We start from the raw sequence: 22,636 nt of genomic DNA, 5'->3' as shown, positions 1-22,636 counted from the left end.
GTCATTTTTCTTAGGGTATTCTCCGATATCTTTTTCAACCTTGAACTCTGCTCCAGCGCTTTCTTAAGCAGTGGGGACTCCTGTGCATTCTGAAATAGAATCTAGAAAAGACAGCTGATTTTTCTAAAAAATATTTTTACCCTGTTTCCCTACGAGCAGTATCCTCAAAACAGCTGGCATACAGTAGCAGTGATTTATTGTGGAGCTCTTTGCGGGGAAGGGAAGAAGTACAGTTAGTGTAGTTTTATTTCAGAGTTCTTTAAAACAGGGAGAAGAGGAGGGGAGAGAGCGTGATTGAGACTGCAGCAGCAACATCGCTGGGTGATTACCTGAGAGGGTTAAACACCAGAAGAAACACCAAAAGAAAAAATAAAAACTTGAGCATCCCTGTGTTCCAAGTCCCCGTCGTAAACTTTTCATTGGCTGAGTCTTTCTCTCCTCCCCTTTTCATGCCCTATATCCTCGCTGGCTGCCTTTGTGAAGTCCCCGCGGTGTCTTGCCTAAATAGATAATGCAGCCATCTTGGTAATTTTATCCCAGAAGTTAGAATTGCAGGGTGGTGCTTTCTCTTCTAATATTTATTTTTAGTTTGACGAGCCGTAGCTAGTCAGCTTGCCTTGTCTTGCACTTGGTGTCCTCAGAGTGTCTACCCACACTCTTTCTGGTCACTTTTCTTACCTTGTAGTGTCTCTTGTTTCATGGCGTAACAGATGCAGGGAACCCTGCCCAGCAGGATGATTTTATTATTATAGTTATGGTCCTAACCACCACAGTGGCGACACTTACACTCTGCCCTGTTTATTCCCCCTGGGAAGTAAGGCTTTCTATCTGGGGTGGAGCCATAGCGAGGCTAACGAAGAGAGTTCATTGTAATTAGTCCAGAACCATTGAGGCTGAGCGAAGGGTTGAGTCAGTTAGCTTTCTCTTGCATGTGTGTGTGTGTGTGTGTGTGTGTGTGTGTGTGTGTGTGTGTGTTGATTCTACCGATATTTGGGCTGACAGACAAGTATGTTATAGGGGGCCGAATAAGTCCTCCTTCGGTGTTCGGTTGCAAAAGCTCAGATTAGCTGCCAGGATGTTTGCAGAGACAGAAGATCCAGTCTCACGTTGTGTAGGTGTGGAGGGAGCTAGCCAAGGGAGCACTTCAGTCTGATGGATGAAGGTGAGCAGAGACAGGACAACCCAGGACCATGGTCATGAACAAATTAGAGACATTCCCCGGGATATCAGGAGGACTTGAGAGTATCATCTAAGATTAATGTGTGGCTTCTCATCTCTATCCCACCCCTGAGCCTTCAAATAAATGAAAACCTAAACACTATATACTTGTGTATGCCCCCCCATATATGTATATATACATATATGTATATATACACACATATGCTATCATATTTTCACATGAAAAATAGATTTTAAAAAACCTATGTTCAGTGTAGACACTTAGAAGTAGAATGTCTTATTAATAGTAGATTCAACACAACTGTGCAGGGACTGTGGATAATTTTATAGAAAGTAGGTTAACTGATTTTCCAGGACTAGGAAGTCCTGGAATATAGTGAGAGCTTCCAGAAAAGAAAAAAGAAAAAAAGAAAGGGAAAGAGAAAAAGAAAAGAAAGAAAACCATTCCATTGTATTTTTAAAGCAAAGAAAACTGGAAGTGTGACCAGGACTGGCTTACGTGCCAGCTTTCCCTCTTCAGCGCTTTCTGCCTGACTTGGGACTGGGCTGTTGCTGCTATGGTGCCTGAAAGGAGGGTGTGTGCCTGTTCTGTCTTGCTGTGAATCTGAAGAGGGCCATAAGTGCATAGAGGAAGGCATGGGAAAGATCACCGCTTCTTTTTTCTTTTCTTTTTTTCCCCACCAACTTATTAGTGTTTGGGGAGTGACTTCAGCTCAAGTATTACAAATACGCCCTAATTATACTCGGTGACTGTATATCACTACAGATGGTTGATGGCCCTTGGTGGGACATTTTATGAAGTTCAAACTCAATATTTTTAGCAATGTGGAGATTTAAAAGTGAAAATATAAGAGATATTGTATATGCCCTCAGGCATACTTTGTCTTAAATATTATCCTTGGCCAAGTGTGCTGTATAAATAAAGTAGATATTAATAGAACTGGCCAGGTGCCAAGCTCCTAGTATGAATTTTAGCCAAGAATGTATTTATGGGGGTATAAATAATACTATGTCAACATTTAAAGAAGGGATCTGATTAGTTTTGAATTTCTTCATATTGATCTTTTCGCATACTGTTAGTTTAAGACACAAAGCGGAGTTGGGCTGGAGTTTACCGATAGCTTGCCCAGCAGGAATTAGTGGATGTCGAACACTTTGACTATCCCTTTGAAGTTCAAGGTGCAGATATTCAAAAGACACCATACAAGGCTTTAGAAATTCTGAAAAAAAGTGACTCTGTTACATCTAAGAAGAATCTAAACTGATATTAAAACCTGTAGAGACATGATGGGTAAGAGGAAGTAATTTTCTTTTTTGTCTATTTTTGTTTGTTTGTTTTAAGTCTGAGGCTTTCCGTTTGCAAGGAAGCAATCCCTACCACTGAGCTGTATCCCAAACCCTGTTTTGTTAAGAAGGGCCTCATGGTGTGGCTCAAGCTAGCCTTAAACTTGTCATATAGTCTAGGCCATCCTCAAACTCATGACCCTCAGGTCTCATTTTCCCTAGTGCTGGGACTGTAGGAGTTGACCACATGCTTGGCTCTCCTCTCTGCTGTCTTCACAGCAGAGCAGGCACATGTTGTAGGTCTGACTCTGGCTCTGTTGTAACCCGCCCCTCCCTCTCCCTGCTCCACACTGCCTCTGCTGTGACAACTGATAATGTCCGGATAGTTTTCATAGTCTTGAGGTGGGGTGCTGCTGCCAGGGATAGAAGCCAGGGATATTCCTAGCCTCTCATAATGAAGAGGGCAGCCTACCCACCTTCTCCATATACCAGAGAATTATCCAGCCTCCAATTTCAACGTGGCCCATAGTAGGAAGCCACAGTTCCCTGGTGTTTAGCTTGGACTGCTGAATCCTGCTCCTAGTACTGTTTTAAAAGTAATAGCAACAATAAAGTATCTTTATGATCTAAAGATATTAAAATAAAATAATCAAATAGAGAATAATCATAATAGAATATGGGTTAGGCTATTTTGTATGGCATATACTTTATGATTGTGATATTGGAGCTCCTACATTAGAGACAATCAAGCTTCCCATTCATTGACCTTCAGTAATGGGGTTGGTCCCTCATTTACTAGGAATACTGGTCAGTATCATTCAGATGCCAGGCAGCACATAGAAAAAAAAGAATAGAAGAATGATCTTGGATTTTCCAGTTTGAGTGGAATCTGTAACCTGGGCAAGCAAAGGAAGTCGATAGCCATGTTGGCTTATTCCATCTCTTAGAATTAGGTGGACTGAAGTATATGGCCTGGAAAACCACAGCTAGGTTTCCTTTGTAATTCTTTCACATGAAGGCTAAACATTTAATACTAAGCAATTCTCCTTTTCTGGTACCCCTGTAATTTTCCAAGTGAAATTGTGGGATGTAGACTGAATAGCAACGGCATGATGGTTTTGAGGAATGTGACTTAGCATTCAATTCATGGATCTGTCTCTCTGTATACAGACTGCTGGTCTATTGGGCCAACTGCCCAATGAAGGAGAATATTAGCAGAACACAGTAGTAGCTTTACTGTAAGATGTATTTTTACCTTCTCTCCTGAGTCTCTGTATGTTTGTGTATGAATATGTGGTGGGAGTGGGGTGAGGGGCTGGAGAATAAAGGCTGGCTTGGACCTCTTGACTTCCATCATGACTGTTCTGCGTGCACGACAGGCCAGTCGTTGATTCCCTCTTTTTATGGCATTGTGGCCAGCACTACTTCTAATGCCTAACTGTGGTTACACTTGAGTTCCTCCGCATTGCCCGACTGCAAGATTTCCTTCATTTTCACTTTGCAGACTAGGCGAGAGAAGCCTCAAATTAAAACACGGTTTGTAGCTGAAACAGGCAGGTAGTTTTCGTTGCCAAGTGAGGCTGCTGCCTCCTCTGAGTAGACTTCCATGTTTTAAAGGCTGGGGGTTCCCCAAGATTAAAGAGCAGGTGTGGTCCACTTAACCACACCTCTGCGTCTCCACAGCGCCTCCCGTGGTCAAGGAGAGGAGGCGCAGGTTTTGAAAGTTTTCTTCTCCTTGGTGGAAAGATGCTGATGTAACTTCCTCAGGCACCTTCTGTGTAAAGATATGAAAGAATGACAAATCGTTTCTCCTGGAGGAAATGGGGATGTGAAAAAAGGGCTAATGACTCACTGCTGAACCCACATCAAATCTGGGTTAGAATCGAGGAGGTCAGTGACTCCGGGGCCTTTGCCCAGAGATTACAACACACTTAAGGCTGCAGTTTCAGAAGGTTCGGGAAGGCAGGGTGGAGGAGCCCGGGAGAAGTGTGCAAGGGTGGGTTTCTGGCTCACGTTGTTGTTCCCATTGCTCCTGCCATCTCCTTCTTAAGTTCCCAAGTGAGGTGGGCGGCAAGCAGGTGCCTGCCCGGAGCAGCCCTTTCCGCTGTCTCCTCGCATTTCCGGTCTGTCCTTCAGCCTCAGCAAGGAATCCACTTTGCAGATTCCCAGCAGCCTGACGAAATGTGGCTTTGGCTGAGATAAACAGATGTTTCTGTTGTCATTTTTAAAAGCATCTGGTGTGCTTGTGTCCTGCTCTTTTAATATATTTTAAACAGAGATAATATTGAACCCAGGAATTCATGGTTCTCTAGGTATTTTATTTTAAATTTAATAACCTGTTAGGGATTCTGGAACAGGCTTGTTTAGGCCAAAAGGTTTACTTCCACCTTTTGTTTAGAAGGAATTTGTGTCTTGTTCTAACCCCAAGCTGCCTTCTTGGGTAGGCGGTTGTTCCTTTTCTAACTTCTGACAGCCAGAGGTGGGTGTCTGGCTGTAGTCTCTCACCACCACACTTCCTTCCGGTGCTGGCTGGACGACCTTGACTCCACATCCAGCCCTCTTTGACCCCTGGTTCCCAATCCAAATTGCCCCTTACCCTTCAAGGTGATGGGTATCCCTTTGTAGGGTGGTTAAACCGTTGTTGTGCCCATACCTACCTAGTGCCCCGCTGTGTTTGTGAGCTTTGGCAGACCTTCACGTTTCTACTCTGAGCCACCTGCTTCAGTGGACAGACAGACGGCAGAGGTTGGATGTGTGAAGAGGCCCTGGGCAGCTTCTGGCGTTGAGTAGGCCTTTGCATGCCAGTCATTGTTCATTGAGTTGCAAATGCCATCGACTTTAAGATGCACCACTGCTTTTACACCACTAGAAAGGGAAGATTACTCCAGTTAATTCTAGAGCTTGAATGGTTAGGAGATGGTCTGGATTTTAGAGGTATTTAAATGTGATGCCCCACAGACCACTTCCACTGTCTTGGGGTGTCTTGGCATCCCCGAATCATTCCGTAGAAGTTTCACCCAGTGGATCCAGTTCCCTTGTTCACTCTGATTGTTTCTCAGGTGGCCTTTAGGCCTCAGCTCTCTTAAGTAATTAGGATTCTAGACCAGAGGTCAGCTCTGCTTTCTTCCTGTTCAGTTCTTCCCCTTTCCAAGTCTCTGCTTGAACACTACATTCTGGGAACCTTTTACATCTGTCCTTTATCCAAACATTTTCATGTCTCTGGGCCCTGAATGTTGTCTCTTCAACGGGGTGAACTGTCTTTTACTATTTTTGAAGATTCTTGTAGACTTAAGAAGATGGTTCCTCCATAAGAGACCATCTTTGGTTTTTCTGAATACATGTAATTGGCTCTTCTTCTGTACCCCAAGATCTTGACCCCACTGTTTATTCCTTATTTCTACCTCCTTTCACTGTTTTTCTTGGTTGGTTCTGTAGTTGCCCTGATTCCCCTCTGTTCTTACAAAACCTAGCACAGTTTTGTCTTTGCTCAGTAAATGTTCAATGAGTGAGCATTGCCTCTTGAACAGGACTGAACTTCCAAAATGACCTGCACCAGGAAACCTGGAGATAAAGGCTGTTCTTAAACATCAGGGGAGAGAGGACTCAGTGTCTCTGGGCTGAGGCTGCACAGGTTCCTTTCCTGGTTCTGCATTTTTAGAGAATTATACTGATATGGACAAGAAGAAAGTGAACCTTTACTGGGCACTTCTGTGGGCCAGGCGGGCTTGAAATATTTACACAGGCCTCATTTCATCTTCATAAGTCATGCCCTGAAGTTGATGCTAGCATTTCCATTTTGGCATACGAGGATACAGATATTGGTGTATCAGTGATACATTCTATACATAAAGGGTTTGCTCCCTGATGATAACAGTAGCCTTAATCCAGAGTCCAGGAAACAGACACCATTACTTTTCTTGTTTGTTTGGTAAATATGGAGTCTTAATATGCAAGCCAGACCTTGGGATATGCAATCCAGGCCAACCTTGAACTCTTTATCTTACTGCTTCAGCCTCCTGAGTGCTAGCGTCACAGGCATGTGCCACTCTGAGTAGCTTAGCATGGCTTTTCTTGACCTGACGTCACTGGTCAATCCATTTGAGAATGACTCTGTTCTGTGTAGAATTGCATTTGAAAGTTCAGAATAGTTTCCTAGAAAAGCAAATATATCTCTGAAGATTGCACAAAATTGGAGGGTTTTTTTCCTTCAACATGTTTAACTTTTATCTGTGTGCTTGGTTGATAGTAAAATTATGATTTATCAAGTCCTTGCTTTTGACCTGTACTGTAACCCCTCCCAAACATTTTATGATGCTTCCAGAGAATTAATTGATTTGGGAAGGCAAAATGAGTCTGAGTTTTAGAGCTAGCCAGATCCAATAAGTAGAAACAAGAGGATACACAGAAGATTGTTCCAAAAAGAAGGGAGTGGGGGCTGTAAGAGTGGGGTCTTATCTTGACTTACAACATGGCCTTCTCAGTATAGGCTTTCAGAGCTGTGACATTGACATCAAAGTGTGTCTTTGCTGTTACTGGCCTTGTAGTGTGGGTTCTTGCTTCTTCACCTGCCTGGGCCTCAGTTTCTCAGTTTGCAAGCATGAAGAAAGTAACAGCTGGTCCTAGTGTTACAAAGCATGGGTATAGTAAGTGTGATAAGGACACCAACCACAACTGCTTCTGGACCTTAGGGCCAGGTCTCACCTCCTCATAGTGTTGTTCCTGTCCCAGCTCCCCTAGTGAGAAACTCTATTGAGAAGGGAGCAAGACATTTGGAGAGAGCTTTGAGCCGGGTCAGACAGGCATGGTTAAGCAGGGTAGGTGCACCTCTGACCTAGCCCTGAATTATCATGTACAAAGGCTGCAGCCAGTGAAGGAGCTTAGAGATTGGGAGTCTCAAAGAGGAGGCTAGAAGACAGGGCTAGAAGGGACTTCTCAGGAGTCATCCCAAATGATCTGAGGAGGAGAAATGAACCCAAACCAATGATACAAGGAGCACCTATTCTGAGCCCTCTGGTCTTGGGTAATAGTATACTGTATGATGTTTCCTCCGTGAATTTGTACCCTGGATTTCTTAGGGCAGCTTAGGAACACCACTTCACTGGTGCCAGAAAACTGCTATTCAAGAGGAAATTGACTGGGTTTAGGTCCTTTGGAAAGAGGGGCAGCTTCGTGGAGCTGAGCAAACCCTGTCCTGTGGACTGCTACCATCCCTGCATTCTCTCCAACAGCACTTGGACTCCTTAGGCCTGATAAGTTAGAAACGTTTGGCTTGGATTTTTCTTCAGCCACAACGACTTGAGAAACCAAATGCAGATGGAAAATACTCTGTGGATGTTGTGAAGCCCAAACCGTCTGAAAATAGTTTGAATGCATTTCCAACCCTCGGCAGGCAGCTGTTTTCCTTCACACTAGCCGGCTCGGTGCATCTCCGTTCCCAGGGAGAGTGTCTCTGTGGCCTCAGGCCTTCCTGGCTCTTTCCACACTGGTAATTAGGAGGCAGGTTGTTCCTGAAGAGGAGACTCCACATATCTGAAGGCACAGTCATGGAGTAACTATGTGAGAATTGCTCTCTTGTGATATTTGTTTCAGGAAGTTCTTTCTGCAGGATCTTTCCAGTCTCATGAAAGAAAAAGAAAAATGCCCTGGCTTGGATCTTGGCTCTGTTCATGTGACTTTCCCGATCTTGCCCACAGCACACTGACAAACACCACCTATGTCCCAACAAGCTAGTTCCCAGATCACCGTCCATTCATAACCTCGGGCTGCCATCAGAACCCTCATTCCTTCCTTCTTGTGAACAAGAATGCTCCATTTGGCTCCAAGAAACAGGCTGACATGACCACAGGGCTGGTGAGCTCTGCAATCATTCCACCTGAAAGCAACACCATCAGAACGATCGGGTAGTTCTTCTTGGTGGATTTTAACAGCACAGGGCTATTTATTGTTGCCAAAGCGTAAGTGGGAATATTCTGGGAAATGCAATTTAATTTCCAAGCTTTGGACTGGTTTCATTGTTGGTCATTTCAGTGCTTCTTAGACCAAATTTATCGCCGATTATTCTGTCTGCACCAGATGTGGTAGGACTTTGTCATTTTTCCATTTGGGGAAATTCTTTTTTTAGAGGGCCATTCATAGTTCATCCACCAGTTCAATCTCATTTTCATTCTGTTTTGACATATTCATGATCACACTGAAATTGCTCCTACTTGATTTATAACGAAGTTCTGTAATTGAGCAGCTAGCTCAGAAAGTCCTGAAAAGTGTAGACGGTGTTCTCTGACCCTAGGCCAGGAGAAGAAAAGAGCAATCCCAGATAAAGGCCATTTCTCTGCAGAGGAAGAGCATTTATTGAAGAAACTGTCCCCTGGGATGGCTCTCTGTTAGTGTATCTTTCCACATCCAAGTTCATCCCTTGGCATCTGAAGCTCTGGACGTTGAGAACGGGGACAGAGGAAGGCATGCTTCCGAACTCCTGCCTGGTCTGGAAGTGGAGGGGCTGAATTACAAAAGCTGAATTACAGCCTTCACTCGGCACTCACACGGCAGGGACCGCTGTAGAGCTGTCTTCTGTGAGACCCCAGGGCTGCCTGTCTTTCACTGTCTTGTTTGTATCTGAGACCCTGTGAAAGACTAAAACAAAACAAACCAACATCAGCAACCCTCACTGATTTGAACAGTGTCCGCTCTTAGACCTCTCCATCAGCTTGATAGGTTGTTCAATGTGTCAGCTGAAGTCTCTAGGCGGGCCTAAGGGAACTGCGCCCTGACCTGCCGCTGTTCTTCCTGTGACACCCATGCTTTCTGTTTCTGTGGACTGGAGTGGTGGGCACTGCTCTGGCTTGGAGGGGGACATAGTCCAGAAGAATCCCACTGTCAGGAATATCACGATCAGTAATGAAATGGTGGGTATAGGACCAGCTCTCATTTCACAGGCGTCCCCATTACGGAAAGAAGGCCTTGAGTCAAGCCCCGAGTATTCTCTTTCCCAGTAACAGTTGTAGGCGCATTCTAAGAACAGTTGAAAGCTGTTGTAGTTTAGTACTGTCAGGAAAAGGTCGCGCCCACTTGTACATTTGTTCTTATTGAAGGAGAGATACTGTGGGTGTCTGTACGAAGAGCTTGGGAGGATTTTTCAGGAGCTGATTTGACATGAAGTTTATTGAAACTTTTAAAAAGATATGTGTATTTTATGTGTATGAGCATGCTTGCATGTAAATGTGTGTACCATGTGCATGCAGTGCCCTTGAAGGCCAGAAGTACATGTAGGATCCCCTGCAACTGAGGTTACAGACAGTTTTGAGCCATTACCTAGGTGCTGGAAACTGAGCCTGGATCCTCTGCCAGAGTAGCCAGTGCTCTTAACTACCAAGCCATCTCTTTGGTTCTGACTGAGAGTTTTAGATGCCATTTAATTACACTCAGCCGATTCTACACAGTATTCCCAGATGGTTTGTAAACTATGTGCTTTAGGAACTCTTGACCTCTTTGCCCAGATACAGGTTTCTGGAACCCTTTCTACAACCATGAATGATAACCAGGAGGGGAGAGACAGAGGCTTGGAAATGTGCATTCATAGCAAACACCAGAGGGGATACTTGGGCATAGTCAAATTTGAAAACTACTAGTCCAACTCTTTGTCACTTACACCCTGGAAAGACCTTTGGCCAGACCTCAGGGTCCCTCAGGGTTATGCAACCAGCTGGTAAAAGAAAAAGTATCCCTTTCTTTGTAAGTGGGGGATTCGTCTCATTGCTTCCTGTCCTACCATCCTAGGCTAAAACAGCCCCCAGAACTTATAATTTACATCACAGTCTTTAGTTACTTTGTAAAGTGTCCATGCAAAACACACTACTCCATCTTATAGTCTGTATAATTCACATTCCTCTTTCTCAATTTATGAGTATCCAGATTCTTCTGAACAGTTTCATCTCTAAGACTATGATTATGTCTGGGTTTTCATTGTCTTTCTTATCTCACAAAGCATCACAGATAACTAGAACCTCAGTCACCTGAAAAAATAAAAGTGCATCCGTATCGCCGCTTATACAGTTGTGTATAAGTTGCATGTTGGCTGCTGAAATAGCGAGGGCTGCTTTCTGTGGCCTGAGAAGTCACGATTGTTCTCTGCATAGCCCCCACACAGTCTGTGATCTTACTGTCTGGGGTATTGACTTCCACCAGAGATGCCTTTCCTGTGAACCTGCTTAAAAACAAAAACACAAACAAAAGGCAACAGAACAGGGCAGAAAGAACAGGAACAAGGAAGGATATTAATATTTCAACTTCATAGTGGAACAGAAGCAAACCAAAGGTGCATACTTAAGGATTCAAGGGGGCAGCACTTCCCTCCCTCTGTCCTTACCAGTGTCCCTGAGGTCTAGGTGACCTTGGGCAGTGTCAGCCATCTGAATTCAATGGGCAGAATGGTATCTCTTCTGTATCAGGGCATGTACTGGCCTGAAGAAGGTGCTGTTTCCCAGGGAAAGGCCTTAGGTTCCCCCCAAGAAATGCATAGGGCCATCACACAGAGGAACAAGTGTTGAGCAAGCCGCTCCCTCCGCGTCGCTGCCCGTCTCTGATTATGTTCCTTAAGATTTTTATTTAGGATAACTTTCAGCACGACTTTGTAAAGGTCAGATATGAAAGAGAAAACTTGCTAATCTTGTGACAAACAGTTTATACTCCGGGTGAGGGATACCCTCTCCCTATCAGACTGTGGAGAAATTCTAAAAGTAAACAGCACAGTTGCTTACTGGGAGGAACATATGGGCGCAGATGTCGGCTGGAAGCAGCATATGGTAGCAAGATGACAGTGGCATGTTCAGCGAAAGGGTCATCACTAGCCTTCACCTTCCCTGCCACACCGGCAATGCGGAGCCCCATTTCAGAACCAGAGTGTTCTGGCTTGAAAGTGAAATCTACACATGTGTGAACATGTGTCGCTGGGGGCTTGTTAGAGGGCTGAATGTTGGAGATGGTCAGTTACGGGGTGTGGGAAGGGCTGTTACTGTCTATTTAAAGTACAGGGGTAAGGCATCAGTGTGGAGGAGTCCATGAAGCCTTTGTCTTGTTAAAAGAAGGTTTGAGTCTGTTCTGAAGGGCATTGGTTACCTCTCGAAGATACACCCATACAAGCATGCCAACAGAAGGCACACGGATTCCAAACCCATGCGAAGCACTAGAAAGAACTGTATTCATGCCAGACTTGGACGTAGGCAAGGCTTCTATCACCACACAAACCAGATAATGGAAAGGTCTGCATTGCTCAATTGCCTTTTATTTGCTAGTCTTTAAATCTAGCACCTTTTTTGGGGAGGTAGGGGCAACATGTTTGTCGTATATATACAGAAACATGGATAAATTCAGGGGAAATCAACGGATTTTAATCCCCATCTTCTCCTCCAAAAGTCCTGTTGGAGAGAAGAAAGCCGTTGCTGTGAACCCTCAGCAATGTTTTCTCTTCCCTTTGATAGACACAAGTCCGTCCACGTGGTTTTCTGTTTGTTTGTTTGTTTGTTTGTTTGTTTTAGTTTTTCTAGTGCATTTTCTTCCCCTAAGAATAAGGCAGCAACATGTTGACCTAGTTGCCATTCTGTTAAACACAAAAGCCTCATGGTGTCCCAGTAGTCCAGCTCTAAGGAAGACATGTTTATTCTCTTTCAAAACATGCTAACTTTTGACATTGTAGGCCCATAGCTCTAAATCAACAGGCCCTGGGATTTCTGACCCAAACGTGAAAGGGGTTTCATATGTGGGTGAAAAATGAGGACAGGTGGTTTTTAAGAACTGTGAAACCTAGGCCAGGCAAAGACTCAAGCTTTGTTCTGAACAATAGACTCTTTTGTCCAAGGAGGTCAAGACCTTTCTTATTCATCCTTAGTATAATTCAAGGTATTACTTTTCCCCAGTTCAGTATATAAATTGTAAATTGTTGTTTTATTACTAGAGCATGTCAAAAGGACAATGTGGGCTGCTGGGTATGGCATAACACGAGATCAGGGACTAGAAATCAGGGGTGGGAGCAAAGAGTTTGAGTGTTTAATGTCCTGCCCTGGTTATCAGATGCCTGCTATTTTGAGGGGTGGTGTGGGGGGATGGTAAGACTAGCCAGCAAGTCCCTTTTCTACTTGGAATCTTAGTGTAGTTCTGGGCTGGGCATGTCTTCAGTAAAATAGCTAATGACTGCTTTTTAAAACTCCTAGCTGTCTGCCCAGTTGTTACAACACCCTCTGGCTCAGTGGGCAGCTTTTGCTCCAGACAGTCCCAGGTGCTCTGTGGGTACCTTGGTGAGTATACTTGTCCACTTTATTCCTCCTTTGACATGGCGATACCAAGTCTTTTGTGTCTGTCTCCAGTGGGGAACTGGTCAGAGGGGAGACAGGATTTTGAGAAACAGCTTGTAGGTGAGCAGTCACCAAAGTGCCTGGAATTTTCTAGTCGATTTCATGAGAAGAACTGATGACTAGCTTGGAAGTGACACACTGCCCCATGTGCAAGAATGACTACCAGGTGTGAGCTGTGTGTGCCAGGGATCACAGAGGGATTTAAAGTATTGATCCTTTGATCCCCACAGAGGCTATTTTCTGAAGGGCCCAAGATCTAGTAAGGCCTGGATGTTAATGGGAGGTTCCTTTTGCAGAGTTTATTTGTGTCTGCGTTCCTATTTTTGACACAGTGTAGTTTAATTAATGTTCCTTGTACTAAACCAAAATGAAGGGAGATTCTTCCTCCCCTTAAAGTGAAAGAGGGAGGCTCCTGAGAGATCCATGTTGATGCTGTCACCTATAACCTTCATTGCTACATGAGAAAATGACTTGTCGTAGGTTAGTCCCTTAATTACCTGAACCTGGAGACCAAGTGTAAGCCCCTCAGCTCCACATGTTAGAATGAGGGGCACCAAACCCGCAGGTGTCTGCTACGTTCTGATTCAGAGCATCACCTGTTCCCTTAGCATTGATTAAATGCCTACTGTGTTCTGGGCAGTGAGTCCACAGAAAAGATTTCAGAGAGCCAACACTCAAGGAATTCAGTGGCTGACTTGTCCCTGAGCCATGCACAGGAAGAAAGAAGCAGACCAAGTGAGTTAGGACTCTTGAAATGTACGTGGAGGTCCTGCATTGACCCAGAGGGAATGGTTTTACTGCCCTGGCTGAAGCCTGATTCTTTGGCTCTCCTGTTTTGCAACTTGACATGCCTGGCCTCTTAGGAACTACTGTGACTTAGAGTGGCCGGAGCTCAGGGTTTCTAGCACAAAACAAAACAATAGCCCCAGTTCTGTTAAGAGTATGTGTTTATCACTTTGTTTCGGTGTTGAAGGCCTCACGGTGGCTAGAGGGAACAATGGGAATAAACACAGTAAAATGTTCAGTCTGTGCTGGGGTAGCTCTGTGTGAGACAAGATTTCATTTGGTTTCTAAGTTCTGAATTTGTACTTTCTTCCACTCTCTAAAGCAAAGAGTTAAATGTGCTATTTCCTGCCACTCACTGAGCAGTGGTTTGGGAGGGAAAATGGAAACAAGTGAGTAAAGGCAGACCCTTTGTCAAATCCCCTCTACATCCCTGTCACCCAGGTCACACCACCCATTCTCGGACGGGTTAATGACAGGAGATGGGGGACAGTCTCTTTTTTTTTTTCTTTCTTTCTTTCTTTCTTTCTTTCTTTCTTTCTTTCTTTCTTTCTTTCTTTCTTTCTTTCTTTCTTTTTCTGTCTTTCTTTCTTTCTTTCTTTCTTTCTTTCTTTCTTTCTTTCTTTCTTTCTTTCTTTCTTTCTTTCTTTCTTCCTTTCTTCAGGAAATTGTGGTTTGGAGGAGTGAGTTCCTTGTCCTTGTCCCAGAACTGGCTGATAGTGGCGCTGACATTGGAATCCAGGTGTGACCTGGCTTTGCTCCACCCTAGCCACGGGCTCCAAACTCACTCCTTCCTGCTTTCCTCTCATTCATTTTGTAACTCCTTTCCCTCCTGCCTTAGGTGACTTTCCTCCTTCTGCCCAGCAAGCAGGCCAAGCCCTTTCCTGGTTCCTGGAGTAGTTTTTCTCCCTAGATTCTCCTGTTTTGTTGAAGTTATTTTTCAGTTAGCAGTTGCCTAGAGCTTTCCTCTTCCTTTAGTGAATATGACACATGAAACTCCAGCACTCCTTGGGGAATCTGGTTTTGTCCTGAACATCTCTGAGAGTAAAGGAGGGCATGAGGCACAGATTTGGCTAGGTTCCCATATACTGGGAGGCTTTCCCACCCCACATGGCAGACCCCTCTGAGGTCTTCCAGGCCAGACCCCTTAACAGGGTGCCAGGAAATGACTCAGTCAATAAAGCACTTGCCTCCTACTCAGGAGGACCTGAGTTCTATCCCCAGAACCCACGTGGAAGTGCCAGGCATAACGGCACACTTGTAATCCAGGAAGTTGGAGACAAGGGATCCTTGGGCCTCACTGGTCAACCCTTCTAGCCTAATTGGTGAGCTCCAGACCAATGAGAGACCCTATCTCAAAAGAGCTGGTCATGGGGATCTCTCTCTCTCTCTCTCTCTCTCTCTCTCTCTCTCTCTCTCTCTCTCACACACACACACACACACACACACACACACACACACACACACACGGCAGGGGTAGGGGGGTTTGGAGGGAGGGCAGATTTCTGTGCAGTGCACTCTACTTTTATTTTGTCTTAGAAATAGTAACTGAGTAAAAACATGAGTGTCTGCCAGGTGCAAGCATCCAGGATCTGAGTGCATTTCTCTCCATGCCCGTGATTCAAACACTCATTCAGTGAAGTCGGCCTGTGTTGTCCCTGTCACTTTGTTTGAACTATCTCCATTCCAAGGAGATGTGGGGAGCAGATAGCAGCAGCGGGGTGGGGTGCCTCTTCCTTTCTTTACCAGGTAATATGGGTGCTGGTGACATGTAGGGGTCTGACACTGGTGACAGGCTGACCTACCTGATGCTTCCTCGAGCAGTCTGTGTTATTCCCATGCTGTCACAGACTGTGATCTTGAAGAGCCATTTTCTTGTGTTGAGTTCGTCATCCCCAATAATACATAAAGGCGAGGTTAACCTGTCTAAGCGTAAAAGCTGGTCGCCCACAAATCTGTCCGTCACTCAGGCTGTACATGGCTGAGGATGGCTATGGATGCAGCTAAATGCAAACATACTTAAAATTTTATGCGATTTTTTTTTGCAATGTTTAAAAATCCAATTGTGTGTTTCTCAAGCGTGAACTTTGTAGATGACATCTTTTTGCAATGTCAAAAGGTTGGATGTACCTAATTATAGAGGTGGCTGGGTATGGAACCATGTCTATCATCTTGGCACTAGGGAAGCAGAAGCAGGAGAATCACGAGTTTGAGGCTAGCCCGGGCTGGACTCTGTCTAAAACAAGGAGGCAAGAGGAAAGAGAGGAAAGAAGGAAGGAAGGAAGGAAGGAAGGGAGGGAGGGAGGGAGGAAGGGAGGGAGGAAGAAAGAGAGGTGGGGAGGGAAGGAGGGAGGGAGGGAGGAAGCAAGGAAAGAAGGAAGAAGGAAGGAAGGAAGGAAGGGAGGGAGGAAGAAAGAGAGGGGGGAGGGAGGGAGGAAGGAAGGAGCTGGAATTCCAAACTTAGATAAGCAGTAGAGATAGCTGATAGTCTTTCTGTGAATGCCTGGATTAACAGTCACAAGATGAACTCAGTATTTAAGGATTTAGTACAAGGTTTTTCAGTGACTCCGTTAAGATTTAAAGATGGGGGCTGAAGGGATGGTTAGGGGTTAAGAGCCCTTGCTGCTCTTTCAGAGGCCCCAGTTTGGGTTCCCAGTAACAACCCAGTGGCTCACAACCATCAGTAACTCCAGTTCCAGGGGATCTGGTACTTCTTCTGGCCTCTAAGGTACTGAGCACAAACACAGTACAGAAACACACATGTAGGCAAAACACTCACACACATAAAATCAAATCAACAAATCTTAAAAAACAAAGATTGAAAGGTGGCATTCGAAGCATAGCCTGTCTGTGTATGTCCCAAGGCATCTTACAAAGCAACTTCCTGGGGCCTGTCCCCGACCAGCGGAGTCAGAAGCACTGGTGGGGTTAGCTGGTAGGTTGCATGCTCTAAACAGACTGCAGGTGCTCCTGATGTCACTGAAGTTTGCAGCTGTGAGAGCCAGTGCATGCTCTGATGATGCACGTCTGTTTACTCACAGACGCCCATGTGGAAGGCTTCAGATCCAGCAGGGCCTCTGTTTGATCAGCTGCTGCAGCAAGGGAAGGCCCCTGAATCCGGAGCCCATTCAGAGTTCTCACTATGTGCCTCCCATTTTCCAAAGTACCTACAAACAACGAGGTAGACCTGTTACTGGTAGTATCATGCAGAGTCCTTGCTCCTTGTCTGCCATAGGGAAGGGCCTTCCTTGAGTGTACAGGGAAGTGAATTGGGCACATGGGGTAAGTAGCATCTTGGCATCAGACAAGGGAGTAATTCCTTCATTCCAGTGCCTTCAACTAGGCAACTGTGGGCTCTGAAGGAGATTCTTTTGTATTTTATGTGTATGAGTTTTTTATTTTTGTCTTTTTTTCCTGCGTGCGTGTGTGTGTGTGGGGGGGGAGTATGTGCGTGCACACACATGTACAATGTGCATGCAGTGGCCAAGGAGAACAGAAGAGGCTCTTGAATGTTGGAGCTGGAGTTATGACAGTTCCAAGATGCTATATGAGTGCTGGGAACCAAACACGGCTCCTCTGCAGGAGCAGCAAGCTCTCTAACCACTGAACTACCTCTTTAGCCAACAACGGGTGTGAACTCCACTGTCTGGACCAAGCTAAGCTTCTTCTGGTACTGAACTTTTCACTTTCCAAACACTATTTGTCTTAAAGTAGGTGAGAATCTGACCAAGCTCAGAAAGTATGGTCATGATTTGACTTGTGCAGCTTGTGCCCCCCAGGATTCTGGTGTGAGTTTTGAACCACTCAGTTCTCTGAATCTTATCCTCTAATAGGACAATTTCAGTCCTGGTTTTACATCTATTTTTGGTCCTCATACTGTTTCGAGAACTGCCCAGTTCTCCTCTCAGGACTTACCTCCCTACTGAGGTGTGAGAAGGAGAGCCGAGAGGGTCAATTTTACTCCCCAACAAGGCTTTAATGGAAAGATCTCTACAGTAACTACAGGTATCAATAGAATCCTCAAGTAAATGTCTAATGCTGGCAGCAGTCTGGGGGAAACCAATGAGATACTTATGAGACACTAATCTACTCACCAGCACTTACTGAGTCTCTGCCCTTGGCACCAATGGAGCCATGATATTGCCACCAAGTGGATACCACAGAAGCAAACTCTTGCCTTTCGAGATCTTGATTCTGGTGATGGAAGACAATCAATACTACAGAGTGAAGGAGAGGACACAATCTGACAAATGTGCCAGAGAAAATGAGTAGGACAAGTCTGGGGAGATGCAGGGATGAGTAACGTTCTCACGTAGTCGGGGCATGGAAGTGTTGTTTAAGAAGACATATTTAAGCAGAGACTGGAAGGAGATCAGTGTGGCTGTGTGGGAAGAGCGTCACTGCACAGGAAGCAGCCTAACTGTCCCCGGCATGTTTTAGGATTATCAAAGTATCCTAGGGGATAAGAATAGGAAGCTAAGGGGGGAAAGTTCATGCAGGATCCCATTGGCCAGTGAAGAGTTGTGGCTTTTCCTCTGAAGACAGGGTAGTTTTACTAAAGGTTTACTATGGCTATTCAGTTGAGAATGGAGTACAGAGTAGCCCAGGCAGAAGCAGGAAGTCCAGCAAGATCTTTTTTTTTTTTTTTTTTTTTTTTTTTTGAGACAGGGTTTCTCTGTGTAGCTTTGGTGCCTTTCCTGGAACTCACTCTGTAGCCTGGGCTGGCCTCGAACTCACAGAGATCCGCCTGCCTCTGCCTCCCAAGTGCTGGGATTAAAGGCGTGGACCACCACCACCTGGCCAGCAAGATCTTTGTAAGGCACAGGAGTGAGATCTTCCAAGAACTCTTCCATGTACATCTATGCCATGATGACATTGTGTGCGTAAGCTCAAGGGCCGTGAACGTTTGTGCATGTGTGCATGGAAGCCATCTTTATTTTGATGTATGGTGGGGGAGGGGCGTGCGCTGCCACAAGTGTGCATATGGTCAGTGTGGAAGTCACTTCTCTCCTCGTTACTATATGGAATCGGGTATTGAACTCAGGTCGTCAGACTTGACTGGGAGTGCCTTTACCTATCCAGCTGTCTCACTGCCCCGATCACTTTTAATTGGTAATTCTGAGTAATTAGTAACTCACCTTCTTCCCTTCTAAGAAACCATTTTGGCAGCCCTCTGTGTGTGAAAATATCCATCCCCTGGCTCTCCCATCCTGTAGTGACAAACAGGAAGTGGCAGCTATTGGAGTATGCGCTTGCCGTAATGTTTAGTAATAGTCCCCTTTGACTCAGTGGCCAGGGACACAGAGCACTGAACTCATAGGTGACCATGCCTTAACCTCCAAGGATGGCAGTCTACCTTTCCCTGTGCACAGGAGAAAGGTAGTCTCTCAAATTTTTGGATCTGTCCAGCTGAGCCCAATATAAGAAATTGAAATGGAAATGCCTTGGTTTAAATATCAAAGTCAGTTTTTGAGTTAAGCAATGTGTAAAGCCATGCCTCTTAGTGCTCAAAAAGATTTCTGTTGGGCTGGATTTTGCTTTCTAATTCTTAAGTTCTAAACAGCAAGCCTTCACACTGGGAGGCTGATTCCATCCCTTTATCTGAACAAGAATTATCAATTGAGTGTGCAGATGGCATGTGTAGTGTGTAGGAGTATAGCACAGGCTCTCCCAGTTTCTCTTCTGTTCCTGTAACGAGTACCATGGACAAAAGCAACTTAGGGGAGGAAAGGATTTATTTGGCTTCCAGGTCACAGTCCATTAGTGAGGGTAGTCAGGGCAAGAACCCAAGGCAGGAACTCGAAGCAGAAACTACGGAGGAATGCTGCTTCGCAGGCTCCCTCACAGGCTCATGTTTAGCTAGTCTTGTACAGTGCAGGATCTCACCTATAGATAATGCCACCCATGATGGGCTGGGCCCTCCTCCAGCAGTCGAGAGGCAAGGCAATATCTCTCAGACGTTCCTGTCTGGTCTAGGTAATGCTTCAACCGAGCTTCTCCTCTCAAGTGACTCCAGGCTGTACCAAGTTGACAATTACAGCTAACTAGCACAGACCCCACTTTCAGGGACTCTAGAACCTAGTGAGGAAGTCAGGCAGACCAAAGCAAACAACCCAAACAAAAGTCAACCCTATATAATCGGTTTGAAGCAAGGCATCCAGAGGCCAGAAGAATTGTCTAACATGGCTTAGGGAAAGGATAGCTCCTGAAGGGAGAGGATATTTGCAACCTGAAAGATGACCTTTGAGATTGTAGTTTGGCCACCTGGCAGCAGCAGGAAGTGTTTTATGTTCTCTGGAAGCAAACTTGTCCTTTCACATGAGCTTGCGTGACCGCCGTCTTGACGAGTCGTGAAGCAGCCAGGAAGGCTTCCTGTAGTCTTTGAAAAACTGAGGTTTGTTTACAAGAGATCTCCTTTTAAAGACTGAGGCTGGAGAATAGAATTGTAGAATTATATGAAGTGCTTATTTTTCAAAGTTGGTTCATTGAGAAGATGCATTTAGCCTATTTATTGTAGACATGCATGTAATGGTATGCTATGGTTGTTTGGAATCTGAAATACAGTATTATTCTATAAGCTTGAAGTCAACCTCAAAAGCCCTGCTGTCAATCCCAATGGCCCACAGCAAAGATGTACCTCCTCTTCATATTGTTATAGTATGCCTTCTGAGTTGACTATATTATGCTCTGGGAGATCTCCATTCAGTGACCCTAACTTAAGCATGGTGACAGTCCCCACCCATATTCCACAAGTCGCATGGCCAAGTCCGATTTTAGAAGGGTCAGAAGAGGGCACAGGGAGAAAATGAGGATGCATTAGGATTGGCCTGCAGAAGAGGACAGCCAGCATTTTAAACAAATGATACTGGCCGTCACAGGGTCGGTGGAGGAGTTGGGAAAGAGAGAAAGTTTTCACCAGTGTTGAAGGCTTTTCTATATTGTGGATATGCACTAAGTCTACATTGTGGCCTTGTCTGTATAGTTTTGAAGAGCTTTTTAGGGGAGACTGACTGAATGCTGAGTGGGTTGAGGTTAGAAAGATAGACAGACATGTCACTTCCTTTCATTTTCATAATGACTTGTTCCTCCAGTGGAGACGAGTTTTGCTGGTAGCAGAAATATGGCTGGAAGTACCAGGTTTCTGAGGCATGTCTTGGTGTGGTGTATAAAGTTTGTGTTTGTCAGAAAAATGCTGAAGTAGGCTTACCTCCCTTGCCTTAGGGTCCTGGATTCCCTTCCTGGCCCTGACATGCCTGGAGGTGTCTGTGGAGGTTGTCCACAGCGAGGATCTGACTAGTTATCCTTGAAGCTCTGAGTCCTCGGGTGGCAGCAGTTTGCTAGAGAGAGCCAGCTCTTCTTCTCCTCGTAGTCTCCTGTGAACTTCTTGCTGACTTAAGCTTTTGTATCATGTTATCCTCTTGATTCTAGAGTCGAGAACTTTGGTCTCCTGATAGGGACACTGCAGATCCTAGAGTCAGACTCTTAGCTGCGTACCCAATGAACAAGCTGCAAAGTTGCTCTGGTGGGCAAGGGCCTCTGCCGTGTGACCCCTGCTGCAGTGACAGCTCTCTGCTGTGAGGACCCCTGAATGTGCAAGGTGGCGTACTGCTTACAAGTTCATAGATAATCATCGGCACAGCCTATTCTTAGTAGCAGCAGATGCTAAGCTTCCCCAGCCTGCTCTCGGGGTCAGCGGTGGGGAGGGGAAGAAAAAATGAGAGCATTGTTTTGCACATGGCTGGACATCTGTATTTCTGAATTGCCCTGTTGTGTGTATGATGCAACTGCCGGAGCTGTTTTGCTGAATGTGAACTTTGTCCACCAACTGGAGTCTAAATTGGTTTTGGATCCTTCTGAACTCTAAATGGTCAGAGCATATTTTTCTAATATTCAGTTGGATTGTGTCTTTGCTCTGGAGTGGAGCTGACTCCCTTCGTGGAGCTGCTCACATCGGCAGCAGGGGGCTTTTCCTGGTCCACGTTGCTTGTTTTTCCAATGAAGCTACTTTCTTCATCCACTGTCCATATTCGGGAAACGGGGAAGGTAGCTCCCAGTGGACCTGAGACCACTGTGACTTCAAGGGTCATCAACTCTAGCAGTGTTGTTGGGGAGAGGGAAGTTTGTTTTTCAGAAACCGAACAAGGTGAATCAGCAGCATGGCTGGCCAGCAGGTATGCAGTGACTGAGCTTTACACGTAAAAACCACTTGCCCTGGCATGGAAACCCTAGTTCAGGAGTTCCCGCCTCCACGGTGCATCCAAATCAACTGGGAAGCCTACATTACCCATGCTAGTGACAATCTGGATAAGTTCTGACCCAGCTAGTTGTCTGTGGAGGGACCCAGCATCTTTAGCTTTCAAAAGGCTGCCCAGGTGATCTGGGAGCCTCTGTTTTGGACGGATACCTATTTCTTCTAATAAAACTGTGTGGTTCTGCCCAGCTGTCCGTATTTTATTTTGAGGGGATATTTGCATGAAGAAAGGGCATCTAGGGTGGGAATGCTGACGGATGAGAAAAGCGGACTGTGTCTTTACTACTAATATAAGGGCAGGAGAGAGGGCACAGGCAATAAAGGGCTTACAAGATCACTTGAGTTTGATCTCCAGAACCCACATAAAAAAGCCAGGCCTGTGGTATGTGCTTGTAATCCTAGCTCTGGAGATGGGGGTGGTTGGGGAATGGGGGGTGACTTAGTACTGGAGGGGGTGGGAGGCAAGCAGATCCCTAGACGCCCGGTAACCAACCTAGCCTACTAGATAAGCTCCAGGCCAATGAGAGAACGTGTTTGTGTCAGATAAAAAACATGGGCAGCACTTGAGGAAAGATACCTGGAGTTTCCTCTGGTCTCTGCATGCATACACATACATGTGCACCCAAGATGCATGAACATAAACACTCACATACCCACCAATACACACAACAAACAAAAATATGAACAATACTGCTAACAGTCAGTGGCTGAATAGTTGGGCTCTGGGCTAATATCTGTGTTGGCCCTATCTATATATGACCATTATTATTTTGCTTTATAGACAGAAAGGAGAGGC

General features: G+C 45.3%; 1 protein-coding gene across 3 annotated transcripts in view; it reads left to right on the top strand.

Moving 5' to 3' along the window:
- Positions 1–22,636, top strand: part of Tgfb2 (transforming growth factor beta 2) — an 89,646-nt gene that overhangs the window by 5,008 nt on the left and 62,002 nt on the right. For 2 of the 3 annotated variants that reach the window (XM_052737945.1, XM_052737947.1), the window contains exon 2: positions 12,666–12,749. The exons of the other annotated variant lie outside the window; for it this stretch is intronic. In XM_052737945.1, the coding sequence (XP_052593905.1) occupies positions 12,666–12,749 (84 nt within the window). The remainder of the gene's footprint in view (positions 1–12,665; positions 12,750–22,636) is intronic. 3 annotated transcript variants of the gene reach the window in all.

Source organism: Peromyscus californicus, unplaced genomic scaffold (genome assembly GCF_007827085.1).
Source record: "Peromyscus californicus insignis strain IS unplaced genomic scaffold, ASM782708v3 Scaffold_14__1_contigs__length_90479793_seg_2, whole genome shotgun sequence".
Taxonomy (NCBI): domain Eukaryota; kingdom Metazoa; phylum Chordata; class Mammalia; order Rodentia; family Cricetidae; genus Peromyscus; species Peromyscus californicus.
The sequence above is the reverse complement of the archived record's forward strand: the minus strand, read 5'-3'. Positions and strand labels throughout refer to the sequence as shown.